This window comes from Hyaena hyaena, unplaced genomic scaffold, assembly GCF_003009895.1.
Source record: "Hyaena hyaena isolate Hyena2069 unplaced genomic scaffold, ASM300989v1 scaffold_101, whole genome shotgun sequence".
Lineage (NCBI taxonomy): Eukaryota > Metazoa > Chordata > Mammalia > Carnivora > Hyaenidae > Hyaena > Hyaena hyaena.
The window spans coordinates 1,538,779-1,557,558 of record NW_024080733.1 but is presented as its reverse complement, the minus strand read 5'-3'; the positions used below and the strand labels follow the sequence as shown (position 1 = coordinate 1,557,558).

The following is an 18,780-nucleotide window of genomic DNA, read 5'->3' as shown; positions in this document are numbered from 1 at the left end:
TGTCATTAGATAAGTCACCTACATGGCAACCAGACTCCTTTGTGTGGTCACCATCCCCAGTACAGCTGCATGCTCATCCACGGGCTCATGGTACCCAACAGGTCTCTTCTAATAATGAGTGATACATGCCAAATAATTCTGCATTATTATAATTATCCTAACAGGGAAATTCAGTTCTCACTGCTAAGAAAAGTTGTTAGATACTCCACTGAAATGTCCATTAACATCATTCAGTTTAGCTCTCGAATGGGAAATATTTCTGGCGGAAGAAAAAATTTCTGTGACATCTTTAACCCAAAGCGCATACATTTTTGTTTTCAGGTTGGACAAGCCCGCTGAAAGTTACTCCTTCACAACCTCGCCACGAAGCGTGCTCGATAAATCACACATATTCATTTAACGAAGAGGCAACATGTGCAGTAAGGTTTTCTTATGGGATGGGATTATACACTGTTTCCAATTGATTTCATCATCTGTGTATTTGATGTTTTGTGCCCTGTTAAAAAATGGCTACCTTTTATAAAGTACTTCTTACATGCCGGGCACCGTGCAGCCCTTCACGATGATCGTGTATCATGTGCTATTTTGTGCCATCCTACAGCAATATCATGGGGGAGGAGTGAGCAGTAAATGCTGACAACGCCCAACCCAGACTCCCTTTCCTGGCAAGGACATCCCCCACCGGTAGTCATGAGTGGTGACCACCAAATGGCTGATGGTCACCAGCCTGGAAGACCGCACCCTCCCACACGGTCCTCTCAGACTTTGGCCAATAGCTGACTGACTTCCTTGAGGAAACACACATGAAACTAAGCTGGGTCGCCATGCTCACTAGCCTCTTGTCCCCTAGAGTGCTCCGACAGTGTGTTACTTGAGCGAAAATCCTGCTTCAGTCTCTGCTTCTGGACAAGGCTATATTGTTTTCCCCGCTCTCCTAGAGAAAGCTAATGCCCAGTGATGTTAAGTAATTGACTTTTTAATTTATTCAAGTTCATTAATATACAGTACAGTCTTGGCTTCAGGAGTAGAACCGAATGATTTCATCTCTTACATATGACACCCAGTGCTCATCCTGAAAAGTGCCCTCCTTTTAATGCCTGTCACCCATTTAAGCCACCCCCCCCACCTCCCCTCCAGCAAACCTCAGTTTGTTGTCTGTATTGAAGAGTCTCTTATTTTAACTGCACACTAAATATGAAACCAAAGTTTAAACCTAGGTATCCTTCTGAAATTAACAATCAACAATCATGTTTTTAATCATTTTTCTCTGTGGATTTTAGAGGCTCTAAACTCTTGCTATTTATATGACTGGAAGACTATCCAAGCAATATACAGATAGCTCAAGGTTTTTTTCTTTTTTAAAAAAATAGCTCGAGGCATCGGGGTGGCTTAGACGGTTAAGCATCCAACGACGGCTCAGGTTGTGATCTTGCAGTTCTTGAGTTTGAACCCCTGTCAGTCTCTGTGCTAACAGCTCAGAGCCTGGAGCCTGTTTCAGATTCTGTGTCTCCCTCTCTCTCTGCCCCTCCCCTGCTCACATTCTGTCGCTGTCTCTGCCTCTCTCAAAAATAAATATTAAGAAAAAACCCAGCTCTATTGAGACATATTTCACACGCCACAAAAGTCATCCATTTAAATTGTTCAGTTTTTAAAAAATTTTTAAATTCAGTTTATTTATTTTGGGGGGAGCGAGAGAAAGTGTGAGTTGAGGAAGCGCAGAGAGAAACGGAAAGAGAAAGAATCCCAAGCAGGCTCTACACTGTCAGCACAGAGCCTGATGTGGGCTCGAACCCTGGAACCATGAGATCATGACCTGAGCTGAACTTCAACATTTAACCGACTGAGCCATCCAGGTGCCCTCAAGCAATCAATGTATTTTTATTTATTTATTTTTTTTTTAAATTTTTTTTTTAATGTTTTATTTATTTCTAGGAGAGAGACAGCATGAGCAGGGGAGGGTCAGAGAGAGAGGGAGTCACAGACTCTGAAACAGGCTCCAGGCTCTGAGCTGGCAGTCAGCACAGANGATGTGGGCTCGAACCCTGGAACCATGAGATCATGACCTGAGCTGAACTTCAACATTTAACCGACTGAGCCATCCAGGTGCCCTCAAGCAATCAATGTATTTTTATTTATTTATTTTTTTTTTAAATTTTTTTTTTAATGTTTTATTTATTTCTAGGAGAGAGACAGCATGAGCAGGGGAGGGTCAGAGAGAGAGGGAGTCACAGACTCTGAAACAGGCTCCAGGCTCTGAGCTGGCAGTCAGCACAGAGCCCGAAGCGGGGCTCGAACCCACGAACCGCGAGATCATGACCTAAGTGAAAGTCGGAAGCTTAACAATCAATGTATTTTTAAAGGTGCTCACGAAATTGAGCAATGTCACCACAATCTAATTCTAGAACATTTTCATCACCCCAGAAAGAACCCCCATAGCCATTGGTAGTAAAATTGTGAATTCTTTGAAGGAATCAGAGGAATCCATGACTCCCATGTGTATTCCTTCCCAGAATCAATCTGCCTGTGGACTGATCTGCATTTGTCACGTGTTAGATTTAGTGCTACTTTTCCCACCTCTTCCTTCATGATTGCACATTTTAGCACAGAAGGGATTGGGCCATACATCCCACAACCATTAGCTGTACTAAGACACAAAAAGCGTCCTTCAAAATCCATGTCATCAATGCCTCCTTTATCTAGATGCCATCCAGCTATGTTGAACTTCCTGCTTTTCCTGGTCTATAGAGTTTTCTTGATAAGAAAATCTTGCCTGTAGAAATGGGAGTAATTTGGCCTGTTTTGAGCCATTCTAAATTCAGATAAAATGCCGAATGTGATTGAAAGGGTAAAGAAAACTTGTACTTACTAGTTTCACTTATTCCATCTCCAGGCTTTTCAAAGAATCCATTGCTCCTGTAGGCAAGTCCTTTGAGAGCAAATCAAAGTCAACATTTAAAGAAATTAAAGGCATTGGTGCCTTTTGTTTTTTCATTGAAGCTGGAAATTCATGGCAAGTCTCTATGCTTTATCTAGTTATCTATTTTAGAGTTAGACTATTGACGTAGGTACTTGTCATGTAAAGGCTTATTAGCATCTTTATTTAAATTCAAAATAAGTTTAGACTTCTTTTCACAGAAAATAAATCTGGATATTTTTTTTCTTGGAAAACAATAGGATTAATATTTCGTTTTTATTAAAATATCAAAAAACTAATAAGGTAGAGAGAAGCGATTGGGTCAGTGAAAGGATAAAAACTCTAAAATTTAAGCCTAGCACTCAGGGCCACTTTGGCCACACAGGAATTTGCCATTCTAGAAGGGAAAGCTAAAACTCTGAGCTGGATCTTTGGTAGTGTCAGAGGTATACACCATCAAAAGCTGGAACTTATCTCTGAAAACAATTCAGTGCTTTGGCGGAATACCCAGAGACTTGCTTCGTAGAACAAAGGATAGATCGATAGTAAAAAGCTCTGAACCAGACTAAAGCCTGGTTTAGTAAGTAAATGAGAAAACTCTAAGTCTTTTTTTAAAAATGTTTTTGTTCATTTGTTTTGTTTTATTTATTTCTGAGAGAGAGAGAGAGAGAGAGAGAGAGACAGCATGAGCAGGGGAGGGTCAGAGAGAGAGAGGGAGACACAGAATCCGAAACGGACTCCAGGCTCTGAGCTGGCTGTCAGCACAGAGCCCGATGCAGGGCTTGAACCCACGAACCGTGAAATCATGACCTGAGCCGAAGTCAGACGCTTAACTGACTGAGCCACCCAGGCACCCCAAGAAAACTCCAAGTCTTGAACTCGTGTTAAGGTGATGTTAGATCATTATCATTCCCAGGATGCAGGCAGACACAAACTGTTATGCCCAGATCGCAATCTCCCCCAAATCCCAAGACCACCAAGGAGTCCGAGTCACATATGCAAAAGCAAAGGGTGTTTATTCGGGCTTAAGCTCAGGCTCCCAGACCTCGCTAACGCAGTGGATCCGTGCTGAGAGCCCTGAGCCAAGGCAGAGTAGGGTTTTTATGGGGTTTGTGACAGGGGAGTTACAGAAGTTGTGGCAGGGGAACAGTGATCCAATCATAATTATTCAACATCATTGACAGCGGGTTTGACCATACACATTGTCTAGAGTATTCGTTACTTTTGGCGGGATCCAATTACAACATTTAGAGTACCTTTAAATTCAACCAATTACAGAGTGACCCTAGAGTCTCGTTCGGTGACTAACAGGTTAACTTTAACATTAGGTAACAGGGTCCTATCTATAGTTTCTATCTCCAGGCCTCTCCCTTAGTAATGTGGAGGGTGGTCGCTGGCCTTTCCTGATTGGGTGTTGCAAGGGTGGTTTCTCCTGCCTTGGGCAATGTGTAACTGCCTGATAGTTTTGGGGAAGCTGGAACTTAGGCCTTCTAGTTTAGAGGAGAAACTTAAAGCCTGTCATGGAGTCAGTTTGGTTTAGACGTTTAGACTTGTGACCTTATAAAACAAAACTTTTTTGGAGAAAGATAGTACATTACTAAGTCTTAAATTATTTCCATTGATAACGTTTAAAACATAATGCCCAGCACACAATCAACAGTAACTAAACATGTAAAGAGAAAGGGCACTGTGAATTAGAGTCAGCAGGAATAAAAGGAAACAGAAAGAAACACACTGATTCTAGACATCGAAAATAGGCAAGGAGAGAAAAGGTGAGTTCAGAATTTTTGTAAAGAATTACCAAATGTAAAATCAGGAAATGGAGGTGCAAGTAGGTCCAGAACTGAAAAATATAATAAACAAAGAACATGTTGGGCCAAGTGGACACAGGAGCTGATCTGATGCAGTTAGAGAGAACTGGAGAACTAACTAATAGGTAAGTGAGGAGAAACCATTTATGCTAAAGCACAAATGCACACACAAAATGGAAAATACGAAGTGAGAGAAGAAACATATAGGAAACAGTGAAAACGAAGAACATGTATTTATTTGAAATCTCAGATGCATAGAAGAACGGGACAGAAGCAATATGTGAATGTGCAGTTACCATATTCACCATGTGCTCCTTTCTGGGGGTTCCTGGAGGGTGTCCTCACATTCCCTGCTGTCCATTGAGAGTTAAGGCCCCACCCGAGCACCAGATCCCACAGCAACAGGTGTCAGTGTTCATCCCAGCACCAAGGCTAATGGCAGCCTGATTTTCAAGAGAGAGAAAGAGCCCAATCATGGAAGACACAAGAATGGAAAGAAATCGGGAATTCCTGAAAATTTGTTCGCATTGTTTATGGTAATTGCATTGCTTGGAGTCTGGACATCAGCAGTCATCTTTTGTTAGCTCTTGTGAAATTTGAAGAAATTCTAGGAAGTTGAAGCACTTATGATGTTGATGGTGATGAAAGACTTTAATGTAAATGAGCGATGCTAAAATATTAGGACATAAAGGAAGATCTCCTTCAATGTCTTGTCATAGAACCTAAAAAACATCTAGCGTTCGTAGAGAAGTTGCCATTGACTCCAAGAATGCTAAAGATGAAGTCAAATAGCAAACTTAGTCCCTTCCTTATGAAATAGGATGCACAAAACATGCAGAGAACAGAGATAGAAAGGAGATACACCAGCAAGAGAATAGCTTTTATAAAGATTCACTTGCGAAAAACCATGTAAACAATAAACTTGAGGATCTGGAAACATGTCATAAGGAAATTAAGGATACATAACATATAGAAATGGCAGCTTATCAGACTAATCAGAGAGTAGAAAAGACAGTGTTTTAGAGAAAAATCCAGATTCCAGTGAAAGACAGTATCATGGTATCAATAATATACCAAAATGATGATGAGTAATAAGACGAACCACCAGAAAATGAGAGACCATAAATTTCAGGTGCTGCGAGGGAAGATTTAGTCGTCTCCCTGATGAGGAACAGTAAGAGTACACAGATATCAAAATCTCTGCGTCTTCAAGGTAAGGACCAATCTCACCCACACATTACTCACCAACCTTATCAGTACGTTACCCACAGGACACAGGTGATTGTGACAGACCTTGTGACTTGCTGGGAAGTTCACAATAAAAGATATTTTAAATGAACCGTGGCCAGTTCTAATTTAGTATACTTCTTAGAAATGAAAAATCGATGTGATTTTGCATTCCTACATGCCTTCTTTTTGACAGTAGATACATTGTTTTTCTTCGCTTGTTTGTTCTGTCTGTAACACAGCTCTTATTTTTACCAAGGTTTACATATGATTTTCAGGAAAGGTATAGAAATTACATCAATGATAGAGCAATAGTTGATGGGCAAAGATTCAATACATATTAGTAAACAACATTAACAATGTTAGGTTGATTTGGGTGACCTCTATGTTAAACATAGATTTTTTTTAAATCTGTAAAGACACTGAAATATCTGTTTGTGACTCTTGCTGATAGGAGTCATTATGAATTGTGTGGAAATTAATAGGAAAACAGGATATTGGAGGATTTAGTACAGACAAACTGCATATAGTAGAATAAGACAGCACAATTAACAAGCTGACCTAATAGATGCACACAAGTATACCTTCTTGCAAGGACCATTCATAAAATTACCATGGACTGTGCCATAAAACAATCTGGAAATTTTCAAATATTTAATTTTTAAATTTTCTGGCTTAGATGTTTACTTTCTTATCTTAATTTCAATATTGTTAACATACAGGGTTGTATTAGTTCAGGTATACAATATAGTGATTCAATAATTCTTTACATGACTCAAATACTTTATTTTATTTTAGTTTTTAAGGTTTATTTATATTTTGTGAGAAAGAGGAGACAGCACGAGAGAGGCAAAGCGAGAGGGAGGCACAGAATCCGAAGCAGGCTCCCGGCTCCCAGCTGTCAGCACAGAGCCCAACACAGGGCTCAAACTCATGAACTGCGAGATCCTGACCTGAGCCTAAGTCAGATGCTTAATCGACTGAGCCACCCAGGTTCCCTTCAAATATTTTAAATCATATAGAAGGTGTTCTTTGAACGTAAGACAATTATAACAGGTCAAAAACCCTAGAAAATCATGTGTTTGGAAATGTAAACAATGTGGTTATGAATGTTACACAAGAGCCAAAGAAAATAACATAAGGAAACTAGAAAATATCTTGAAGTGGATGATAATGGTGATATCATAGGAAAATGTGCAGGAATAAACTCTAATAATGCCTAGAGGAAAATATATCATCTTTGATGGTTATGTTATAACAGAAGAAAACCTGAAAATTCATGAACTAAACAAGCTAGTAAAACATGGCAAAATCCATTTTTTTAAAGCTGAAGGAAGGAAATAATAAAGATAAAATAATAAATTAAGGAGGTGGAAAACAGACATCTTTTAAAAATCATCAATGCCAGAAGTTTGTTGAAAGAAAAATGAATTTCTGCCAATGTTGATCAAGAAGAACAAAAATGTAGCAGTTAAGGAGCCAAATACAGGGGTGCCTGGGGGGCTCAGTTGGTTAAGCGTCCGACTTCGGCTCAGGTCATGATCTCACAGTTGGTGAGTTCAACCCCTGCATCAGGCTCAGCGTTTGGCCCAGGGCCTGCTTGTGTTTCTCTCTCCCCTCTTCTCTATGCCCCTGCCCCGCTCATGCTCTCTCTTTCTCTCAAAAATAAATTTTAAAAACTTAAAAAGAGGAGCCAAATATAATGGCAACTTCATCAAACTACATGCACCCCCATGTAGCCTCGAAAGCAATGCAGAAGGAGAGAAATGTTAGCATACAAAAACCACACCTTCAACATGTCTAGAAGACAGAGAAATACTAAATCTCGAATTACTGCAAGTTAAAAAAGAAAACATAAAATCCTAAGAAGTCATGCTCTTAACAGAAACCTTTTTTCAGTAAATAAGGACAATCTTGAAAAACCCATGGTAGAGAGAAGCCAGCCTCCGATGATCTAACAACAACTGCTAGAAAGGTAAAGCGGATTCATTCTGCAGAGAATGAATTAAAAAGCATACAGGATTTGAGATGGCAGTCTTTGAAAGGCATTCATTGTTTAAAAGAAAAGAGAGTCACCCTTTGGAAGTTGAGTGATGAAAAGAAAACAAAGGAAGGGAAAGAGGGAAGGTTAATATTCTGAAAGACAAAGAATGAATTGAGTGGAGGTTACACAACCCCTTTGGTAACAATCGCCTTCCATAAGGAAACAAATGTATTAGAAAAAGTGCTGTACTTTGCCACACTGACAGAAGAGGGCAGCATTGAGCTAAGAATATCGCGAACCACACCAACTCCATCAAGTGAATGGAAGAAAATAGGATAGATCTATTGGAAGAAACTGTAACAAAATAAGAATCAGAATAAGAACCAAAATACCTTCATAGGAATACAAAATACCAAACCAACTATAAAACAGAGGAAAACAGTGTTGTAACCCTCCAAACTGAGTTACATGTTTCAAACAAGCTTTCGAGGATATGAAAATCTGTCTTCATACAGATATTTAAAATTTAAATACAAATAAAATTGACAGTGAGAAAAAAGAAAGAAATGGAAAGTTCATTCAGAAATTAAGGTTCACACTGTGCCCAAAGGAAAAGATATTCAAATAAAAATTTAAGAAGGGACACTGAGGAAAGGCAGGGAATCACCCAAGAGAAAAGAGGAGATGAAAAATCAGTTTAAAATACCTGACTGAGGGGCGCCTGGGTGGCTCAGTGGTTAAGCGCCCGACTCTTGATTGCAGCTCAGGTTATGGTCTCCCGGTGCATGCGTTCGAGCCCCATGTTGGGGTCTCTGCTGACAGCACAGAGCCTGCTTGAGATTCTCTCTCTCCCCCTCTCTTTGCTCCTCCTCACTCATGTGCACTCTTCTCCCTCGAAATAAATAAATAAGCATCAAAAAAAAGAGAAAACCTTTTCTCCAAAGTTAGAAAATGAACAGCTATGTAAACCAAAAGAAAGCACAAGACATTTTAAAAAATAAAATGAAGTGCAGAGGAAATGGAATATCAGCTGCTCCTTTTACTTTTCTGCCTTAAACATATAGAAAATCAGACACATATGAGAAATAATAGTTTCCAGACATTAGAAAAAAGGCAGTGCAATGTCTAAGGAAGGGAAAATAAGTGAACGCTCCTATGTTACCAGGTTACTCCCTGGAGCCAGCTTCTGAGCGACAGTCATGGGAAGGGAAATCCATACATACCTTTAGATGCTTGCTGAGTCGGGGAGACAGAGATTGGAGCTCTGGGAGACCAAGGTGTCCAAAGTTTGCAAACCAGGGCACGGAGAGGAGGAAGCCGCAGGACAGTGCCCCGGGGAGCTGAGGAAGACAGCATGAAGGTCTCTGAGTACTGATCTGTGCGCTGGCAACAGGAAAGTGCTGGAACTTGGGAAAGACTGCATGATCGTTGTCTGAAGCCTACACAGGGCAGGGGACGCTCCAAGTGCCCACAAAACTGGGATGAAGATACCTCGGAGAACACAGAGCATCGGGCGGGCGCCCCAGAAGGCGATCTTTTGTAGTCAGGCTTCCGTGGCCCTACTCCGAAGGTTCCTGTGGACTTGCCCTGACAGGTTAAATGGCAACCTCCCAACACTCCGCTGATTTCCACTACTTAACTTTGTGCTGGAACATATTCTAGCACTACTTACGAATAAAACAAGTTATGCGACGCCTGGGTGGCTCAGTCGGTTAAGCGTCCAAGTTCAGCTCAGGTCATGATCTCATGGTTCGTGGGTTCGAGCCCCGCGTCAGGTTCTGTGCTGACAGCTCAGAGCCTGGAGCCTGCTTCGGATTCTGCATCTCCTCCTCTCTCTCTCTGCCCCTTCTCCGCTTGTGTATGCTTGCTCTCTCTCTCTCTCTTAAAAATTAAAAAATAAACATTAAAAAAAAGAATAAAACAAGTTTTAACAACCAACAGGCCAAAGTTGAAAATAGATTCTCAAAAGAAATTAATTTTCACGCAAAGAGGTGGGGAAATACTTCCCATAGTCGAGAGGAACGGTAAATCAAGAATACCGGAGCTGGAAGCAGTAGCCAGGAAGGAGCAAGCAGACAAGGCTATGTGCAAACAGAGCTATTACACATACGTCCCATAAATTCAGATGGTAAAGGAAACCACAGCCACAGAGGTGAGGAAAGTGCGTGGTGTAAACAGGACTCAAGAGAACATTTAGACATAAAAACACAATAAAATGACAGATAAATGGACATGGGTTTCAAGGCAGATCAGACACTGCAGGCTGAAAGATCAGTGAAGTTGAAAATACAGCCACAGAAACTATCCAAAGTGAATTAGAAAATGAATAAGTAAAACATCCGTTAAATTTGGGACGATATCAGGCTGTGTAACATGCAGGTAACTGAAGTTGCAGAAAAAATGGAAAGTGGGAAAAATATTTGGGCAAACGATGGCCAGTGTTGTTCCTAATGATTTAAATCTACAGACCCAAGAAACTGAACTAAGTGCCAAGCTGTATAAAGATAAAGGAAACTGCACATAAGTATTTCCATCACTGGAAAGACAGTGATGAAAAGGACATCTGAAACAGCTAGAGGAAAAAAATACATTATACACAGAGGAACACAGGTAAGAATGACTGCAGGCTCTTGTCCGAATCTGGGAAAGCTAGAAGAAAATGGAGACATATTTTTAATATCCAAAAACAAAAGTTAATAAGAGTACATTCATCAGCAACAACAAATTTCAACACGGAAGGCAGAGTAGATATTTTCAGAAAAATAAACCTGAGGGATATACTTCCAACAGACCTGAAAGAATTTCTTCAGACAAAAGAATATAGTGTATGTGGAAATTTGAGTTTGCTCAGTGGAATGCAATTGAGAGGAAGAGAGATGGTATGGGGTGCCTAGGTGGCTCAGTCGGTTGAACGTCCAACTTCGGCTCAGGTCATGATCTCACAGTTGGTGGGTTCGAGCCCCACGTCAGGCTCTGTGCTGACAGCTCAGAGCCTGGAGCCTGCTTCTGATTCTGTGTGTGTCTCTCTCTCTGACCCTCCCCTGTTCATGTTCTCTCTCTCTCTCTCTCAGAAATAAATAAAACATTAAAAAAAGTTGGTAAATGTGTGGGTAAATAGAAAACACTATTTTTCATTTTGAAATACTACAAAATATCACTGAATGGTTTTTTTTTTAAGTTTATTTATTTTGAGAGAGAGAACAAGCAAGGGAGGGGCAGAGGCAGAGGAAGAGAGACAGAATCCCAAGCAGGCTCCGTGCTATCAGCGCAGAGCCCGACGCTGGGCTCAAAGTCACGAACTATGAGATAATGACCTGAGCCAAAACCAAGAGTCGGACACTTAACCAACTGAACCACCCAGGCTCCTTGAAAATATCCTTGAATGTTTAAAGTAGAACAGTAGCAGTGTATTTGGGGCGTACAGCGCATGTAGAAGTCCATTGTATAACAGTAGCAAAGGGAAGTCAGGATGAAAAAGGCAAGTGCCATTGTAACTTTTTACACTGTTCATGAAATGGTGTAATATTATACTTTATATCTTAGAATTAAAGATGTATAGGTCTTAGAGTGACCGTAATAACAGAAGTCAATCAATCAATCATAGGCAGTAAGCTTATAGGGGGAGACAAAATGAAATTTTAAAAAGGAAAAAAACGGGCGCCTGGGTGGCTTAGTCGGTTGAGCGTCCGACTTTCGCTTAGGTCATGATCTTGCAGTTCGTGGGTTCGAGCCCCGCGTCGGGCTCTGTGCTGACTGCCAGCTCAGAGCCTGGAGCCTGTTTCAGTCTGTGACTCCCTCTCTCTCTGACCCTCCCCTGCTCACGCTGTCTCTCTCTCTCTCTCTCCTAGAAATAAATAAAAACCTTAAAAAAAATTAAAAGAAAAAAGAAAAAAAAACCACCACAAATATTACAGAGGAAAGTAACAAAAGGAAAAAGAACAAATGAAACCAACAGTAAATAAAGCTATATTTAAACCAAATTATGTCAAATGTTGTATTAGATATTAGATATAATTTAATATAAGGAAATAGAAAGCCAGACATTTTTATGTTGGATAAAAAAGAAATCAATACCCAACTATAGGCTGACTACAAGAAAACCATGGTAAATAGAAATAGGAGCTTAGGAGGCGAAAATATTTACCATGCGTATTTTCTTACTAAGTTGTTCGTGATTTCAGTGCTATCCAAATCAATATCTTAGCTGTATTCATGTGGAGTTTGCGAAGTGCTGAATAAAATGGGCACAGAAAAGCAAAGGATCAGAAATGACCGAGACCATTATTAACAAAAGGGAAAAAATCAAAACTCATTCATGATCAAAACTCTCAGCAAATTAGACTTGGAAGGTAACTTCCTAAACCTGCTATAAAGCATCTGTGAAAAACCTGAGGCTAAAATAATAATGATGTCAGACCAAATGCTTTTCCCTTAATATCAGGAATAAGACAAAAGTGTGTGCTCTTACCACCATCATTTTCCATTCAGTGGAAGAGAGAGCTATTGCAGAAAAGCAAGAAATAAATAGAAATCATAACTATTCGAAAGGAAGAAGTAAATCCATCTCTGGGTATGACCTGATGGTATTTATAAAAAATATCCTCAGAAATCTTCAAAGGACTGCTGGACGTAATACTTAATTGTATTGGAGGCATAGGCTTATGGTTAATATACAAAAATCAACTGTAATGTTATACATCAGAAGCAAACAACTGGAAAATGAACGTTTAAAAGGTTCCACTGACAATAGTACCAAAAACCACATAGGATTTAATAAAACACGTGCATTTTTTTTCACTGAAAACTACAGTATATTACTGGGTGAAATAAATTAACAAAGACACAAATAAATGGAAAGTAATACAGGTTCATTGGCTGGAAGATTTGTTAATTTATTAAAACTTCCCCAATTGATCTGTAGATTCAATGCAAACTCTATAAAAATCCTAAGAAGATGTTTTGTGGAAATTTATAAATGGATCATAAAATTTCTATGACATGAAAATCCTAAAATAGCTAACATTTTTGAATAAGAATAAAGTTGGAGGATTTGAACTCTCTGATATTAAGTCTGACTGTAAAATTACAATAATCAGCACCGATTGGCAAAGTGATTGACAAACTCATCAATGGAAAATAGCGTCCAGAAACAGAGCCATCTACTACATTGTCATTTGATTTTTAAAGAATGTACTGATGGGTATGAGGGGGAGAGGGAGGGAGTGATGGGCATGGAGGAGGGCACTTGTGGGGATGAGCACTGAGTGTTATATGGAAACCAACTTGACAATAAACTATTTTTTAAAAAAAGGAATGTACCAAAGGAGTGCCTGGGTGGTTCAGTCAGTTAAGCATCTCACTCTTAATCTCAGCTCAGGTCTTAATCTCAGGGCTGTGAATTCAAGCCCCGTATTGGGCTCCACGCTGCGGGGGAAGCCCACTTAAAGAAAATGGTAATATACTAAACATTTCAACTGAAAGGCAGAGATGATCAGAATGGATACAAAAGCAAGACACAACTATATGCTATTTATAAGAGGTCCACTTTCAATTTAAAGATACAGATCAGCTGAAAGTAAATAAATAGAGAGCATATTAGATGCATGTGATATGTTCACCATAATCACATGCTGGAGCATAAAACAAGTCTTTGTATATTTAAATGTATTGAAATAATTCTACTTATGTTCTCAAACCACCATAAGCTGTTGAGGGAAACAGCAAATGCTTTTAAATTAAAAATCACAATTCTAAACTGTCCATGGGTCAAAGAAAAAAATCACAAGAAAAATTGGAAATGTTTTAAACTGAACAATTATGAAAATATACCCTATCACATCTTGCATGATGCAGGAAAAACTCTGCTGAAAAGAAAAAAAATTAGCCTTTTATCCTTATATTGGAAAACAAGGAGGTTCTGAAAATTAGTGATGAATAGTAAAGAAATTAGAGGAATTGTTAAATTAAACAAAAAGAAAGAAGGGTGCTCGGGTGTTTCGGTTGGCTGAATGTCTGACTTCAGCTCAGGTCATTGTCTCGCAGTTTGTGAATTGGAGCCCTGCATTGGGCTCTGTGCTGACAGCTTGGAGCCTGGAGCCTGCTTTGGATTCTGTGTCTCCCTCTCCCTCTGACCCAACCCCACTTGCTCTCTCTCTCTCTCTCTCTCAAAAATAAACATTTTAAAAAATGTGTTTTTTTTTTAAAAGAAAGAGGATTAAAAAGATAAAAGTGGAAATCATTGGAAAAGAGAAAAGCTACAGGAGAGAAAACTTAAAGCCAAAAGCCATTTCTTTAAAGAGATCAAAGAAAGTGATAGACATTTTATTAGTATGATTAAGAAAAAGAGAGAGAACACATCTTACCAACATGGGAAATTAAAATGTGTATTACTACTGATTCTGAAAACACACTAAGAAAATATAAACTATAGTAGTCTGCCAGTCTGTTTAGCATCTTAGATTAAATGAACAAATTTCTTTAAAAATACAACTTACCAAAACTGATATTAAGGAAAATGGGACACACGAATGCCCTCTATTTATCAGAGGAGTTTAATTTTTCTGATCAAAAATCTTCCCACAGTGAAAACCCTAGGATCAGATGATTTCACTGCTGAATTTTGTCAAACATCCTGGGAAGAAATCACATCAGTCTAATAGAAGGTATTTCAGAAAGTAGAAGGGACACTTTCTAACTAGTTTTAGAGGTCCAACTTAACTGATATTCCTGAACCATACAAAGACATTACAAAAATAAAAGAGGAAATTATGGACTTACATTCTTTATGTACAAAGACACAAAAATTATGACAAAGTATTAGCAAATCAAAACCAGTGATGTCTAAGAAGGCCAAATATTATGACATATATTGATCTATTGAGTGAGGTTTATCTCGGGAGTGAAAATACTTCCTTAACGTTCAAACCTCAAACAATATAATTCATCCTACTGGTAACCATCTGTGTATTCTGTGCAGTTACGAGTCTGTTTCTTGGTTTGTCTCTTTTTCCCCCCTTGTTGCTAATTTTTTTTGTTTGTTTCTTAAATTCCACGTATAAGTGAAATCGTGTGGTTGATATCTGGAAGATCTGGGGGATCATGGAAGGGCTATTGTAACTTCACTAGGAGACAGCAGTGTTCACCGAACAGCTTTTAGAACAATTTGATGAAACACCATGGCGGTGTCTTCCAGAGAGCAAGTGGCGGAAAACTCTAGCGAAAACAATGAAGAGCAGCCAAACTCCATCCAGGGAATACATTAGTTGAAGATGGAAGAACTGGCCTTTCTTCTCTGGTGTAAGAATATAGGAGGCTGCCCCCTCCATCCTGGGTATCATCTCCAACGGGCCAATTAGCTTCCCCCAAATCCCTGCCTGTGGATGATTACACAGCCTCCTACCCTGTTCAAGAACAACTACACGGAGACTGTTTTGTGGTACCTGAAGGAGCAAATATGATGGATCGTAAGCGCACTGTGTTTCCAAACTACCTTCCTCATCACAGGCCTGCAGCTGGTACTTTGGGAATGGTGGGAGCTGGTTTGGGGTTTGCCACTGTAGCCTCTAGAGTGGCTGAGATAGAAGCCCAGGGCAGCGCGTCTTCTGCGGAAGGGGACAGTGCATTTTGGTCTTCTGCATGCAGATGGAAACCGTCTGCAGGTGCCACTTGCCCATTGTGCTTTTGGTGGTGATTAGCAGTGGGATTCATCAAAGTTTCGAAGCAGATCCTTGGAACGAAATGTTCAAATTTGGAGACACTACTGGAGTGGCCTCTCCAGTCTGTCTTCTGCCAAACTCACATTATAAGCAGATTATAGCTGTGTTTTTTGGAGGCAACGAGTATCTTGTATAAACACCAGAAGAACTCCAAAAATCAAGCCAGAGCTTGGCAGACACCCCTAAGCCCTCTTTTATCAATGTCACGACTAAGCCGTGAGCCACACAGAAGGCCCAGGATTCTCACTGGCCAACCCACTGTAATGCATAAATAAAGATGCCAGAGAGTGGTCTTGAGGACTTTTCTCTTTCTTCTAAGATGGAATTATATTTTCCACAGCAAAATTGCTAAAATATTAAAATAAATACCATTTAGGGGCGCCTGGGTGGCTCAGTGGGTTAAGCATCCGACTTTGGCTCAGGTCACGATCTTGCGATGTGGGTTCGAGGCCCGCGTTGGGCTCTGTGCTGACAGCTCAGAGCCTGGAGCCTGCTTCAGATTCTGTGTCTCCCTCTCTCTCTGCCCCTTTCCCGCTCCTGCTCTCTCTCTCTCTCTCAAAAATGGATAAACGTTAAAAAAAATTTTTTTAAATAACATTTATAAATGAGACAAAAATGTATAATTCATCTTAGCAACAGAACGATTATGTGATTTCACTAGATGTAGCTTTAATGACATTTTTAAAATATATAACAGGTTTAAACAGAGACTAGAAACAGGGGAAGGAAGAAGCGTTCTGAACAAGAAAGTGGATAGTGGTAGAATGGAAGGTAAAGATGGCAGACAGAATGAGAAAGTCTATTATTTGTCCAATGGGAACTCCAGAAGAAGAGGATAAAGAGAACCTATTGACAATAAAGAAATAATAATGGAGATTTGTCCAAATTGGTGGAAGTTATGCATTCTGAGATTAAAGAATATAACAGGTCTTTAGCCAGATGAAAAAATATACCTTCCTCTAAACAAATGTTCACTGTAGGAAATCAAGACAGGTACCCTGAATGTTACCCGAGGGTGGGGACACGGACACAGAACACCTGCAGACAGTTACACCATGTGTACTTCCAAAGTAATAATAACCATCCAGAAGTCAATGAGATGTATGCGGTTTATCAAAGAATCATCACCATTAAATGAGAATTCCATATTCATCTGGAACAGTATTAAAAAGTGAGGATGAGTGAGTTAAAAAACCGAGTTAGAGGGGCACCTGGGTGGCTCAGTCAGTTACGCGTCCGACTTCAGCTCAGGTCATGATCTCACGGTCTGTGAGTCTGAGCCCCACATCAGCACAGAGCCTGGAGCCTGCTTCGAATTCTGTGTCTCCCCCTCTCTCTTCTCTTCTGCTTATATTCTCTCTCTCTACCAAAAAGAAACAAACATTAAAAAAATTTTTAAAAAATTAAAACACACACACACACAAACAAAAACAGAGCTAGAAGAAGTTTGTATCCTTGAAAGAATTACTGAGAATTGAACTCCAGCCAAAGAGAGTGGAAGCAGGAAAACTGAGCAGAAGAAACAGATCCCAAAAGTAGAAGTGGACAAAGAACCACTGGTAAAATACTGCGGATAATTTAAATAAATAGTAACACTTAAAGGTATTAATGACAATGGTTCTAATAATAATCAAAGAATTTCAACGAAATAAGATGAAAGATAGGAAAGGGGAAATATATCAGAGCTAATGTCCTATTGTTAAAAGACAAGACACAAAAGACTTAAAAAACTTTTTTAGGGTTTATTTTTGAGAGAGAGAGAGATAGCTTAAGTGAGGGGTGTGCAGGGAGAGGGGGGGACAGAATCTGAAGCAGGCTCCTGATTCTGAGCTGTCAGCAGGGCTCGAACTCATGAACTGTGAGATCGTGACCTGAGCTGAAGTCAGATACTGACCTGTGTCAGACAGAGATACCCAGGCGCCCCTAGACATTTTATTTATGTGGTGCTAAAAACATCATTTGCCAGCACTTAAAATTCAAGAGCTTTCTCATAAAATGTGACTTTCCATTAATTTGCATACACATTTTGTAAAATTTAACTTAATCACTAGGAGACCATACACAGAAAGAAAGTTTCTAAGACAATCGAGGAAAGTAGAAAAGCCTTAAGCCTGGTCCATGGAAGGGGTGTTATGAAAGGAGAAAAATGGAGAACAAGAAGAAAAGAAAGCATGGTAATAGAATTAGCAATTCCCATGTGTATCTGATCTCTTTTAACTTGTTATTCACACTTTCTAGGAGGATGGAGAACCGCTTTTACAGCCAAACAGGAACTATAACGCAAAGAACTCATTTTACAAGTCCTCGACACAAAAGTAAGCATTTTTCCCAATAGAATTTTGATTTTGAAATGTATTTCTTTTGGGGCACCTGGGTGGCTCAGTCGGTTGAGCATCCGACTCAATTTTGGCTCAGGTCATCATCCTAGGGTTGTAGGATTGAGTCCGGTGTCGGGCTCTGCACTCAGCACAGAGCCTGCTTGGGATTCTCTTTCTCTTTCTCTCCCTGTGTGCCCCCCCATTCTCTCTCTCTAAAATAAAAAAATTAAAATTAAAAATAATATATTTCTTCCATCCTTTGTGACACATCCCCTTTGTGTCCACAACGTCCTAGATTCTATGAGTAATTCAGAAAACATCAGACAAAGATATTTACTCACTCACATTGATGACTGAAATGAAACAGGTCAAGGGGGAGTCTTAAAGAAAATGTATGTGTAATAGAAGCATAAAACCAAAACATAAAGGAAATGGCCAGAGAGAGGAGGAGATAAGAATACAGGAAAACAAGATCCGAGAAAGCCTTAAGGGGTTTATTTACCCAGTCAGAAACCATATTCACCTCTTGCAATGTGTCTGTGCCTTAGGCTATGAGGTTTGTCAGGGAATAAGGCAGACAAAGGTCTCTGTTCTCAAAGAGCTCTCATTCTAAAGGGAGATGGACAATGAGCACAAAGATAGCACAAAAAGAGCTTGTATCCTAGAAGGCGATGAGTCTGTGGAAACATAGAAGAGAAAAGGTAGAATGGAAAGAGAGCATCTGGAGGGCCCTGTGTATGGGGGGTAGGCTTCTGTAGTGAATGGGATATGGGGGTGGGGGAGCACTCCTTAAGTGATGGGGTTTGAGAGG

At 39.8% G+C, this 18,780-nt stretch overlaps 1 protein-coding gene across 1 annotated transcript in view; it reads left to right on the top strand.

Moving 5' to 3' along the window:
• SPATA48 (spermatogenesis associated 48) overlaps positions 1-18,780 on the top strand; it is a 51,869-nt gene that overhangs the window by 9,024 nt on the left and 24,065 nt on the right. Inside the window, exons 2-3 of the mRNA XM_039235667.1 lie at positions 322-419; positions 17,890-17,966. Of these exons, the coding sequence (XP_039091598.1) occupies positions 322-419; positions 17,890-17,966 (175 nt within the window). The remainder of the gene's footprint in view (positions 1-321; positions 420-17,889; positions 17,967-18,780) is intronic.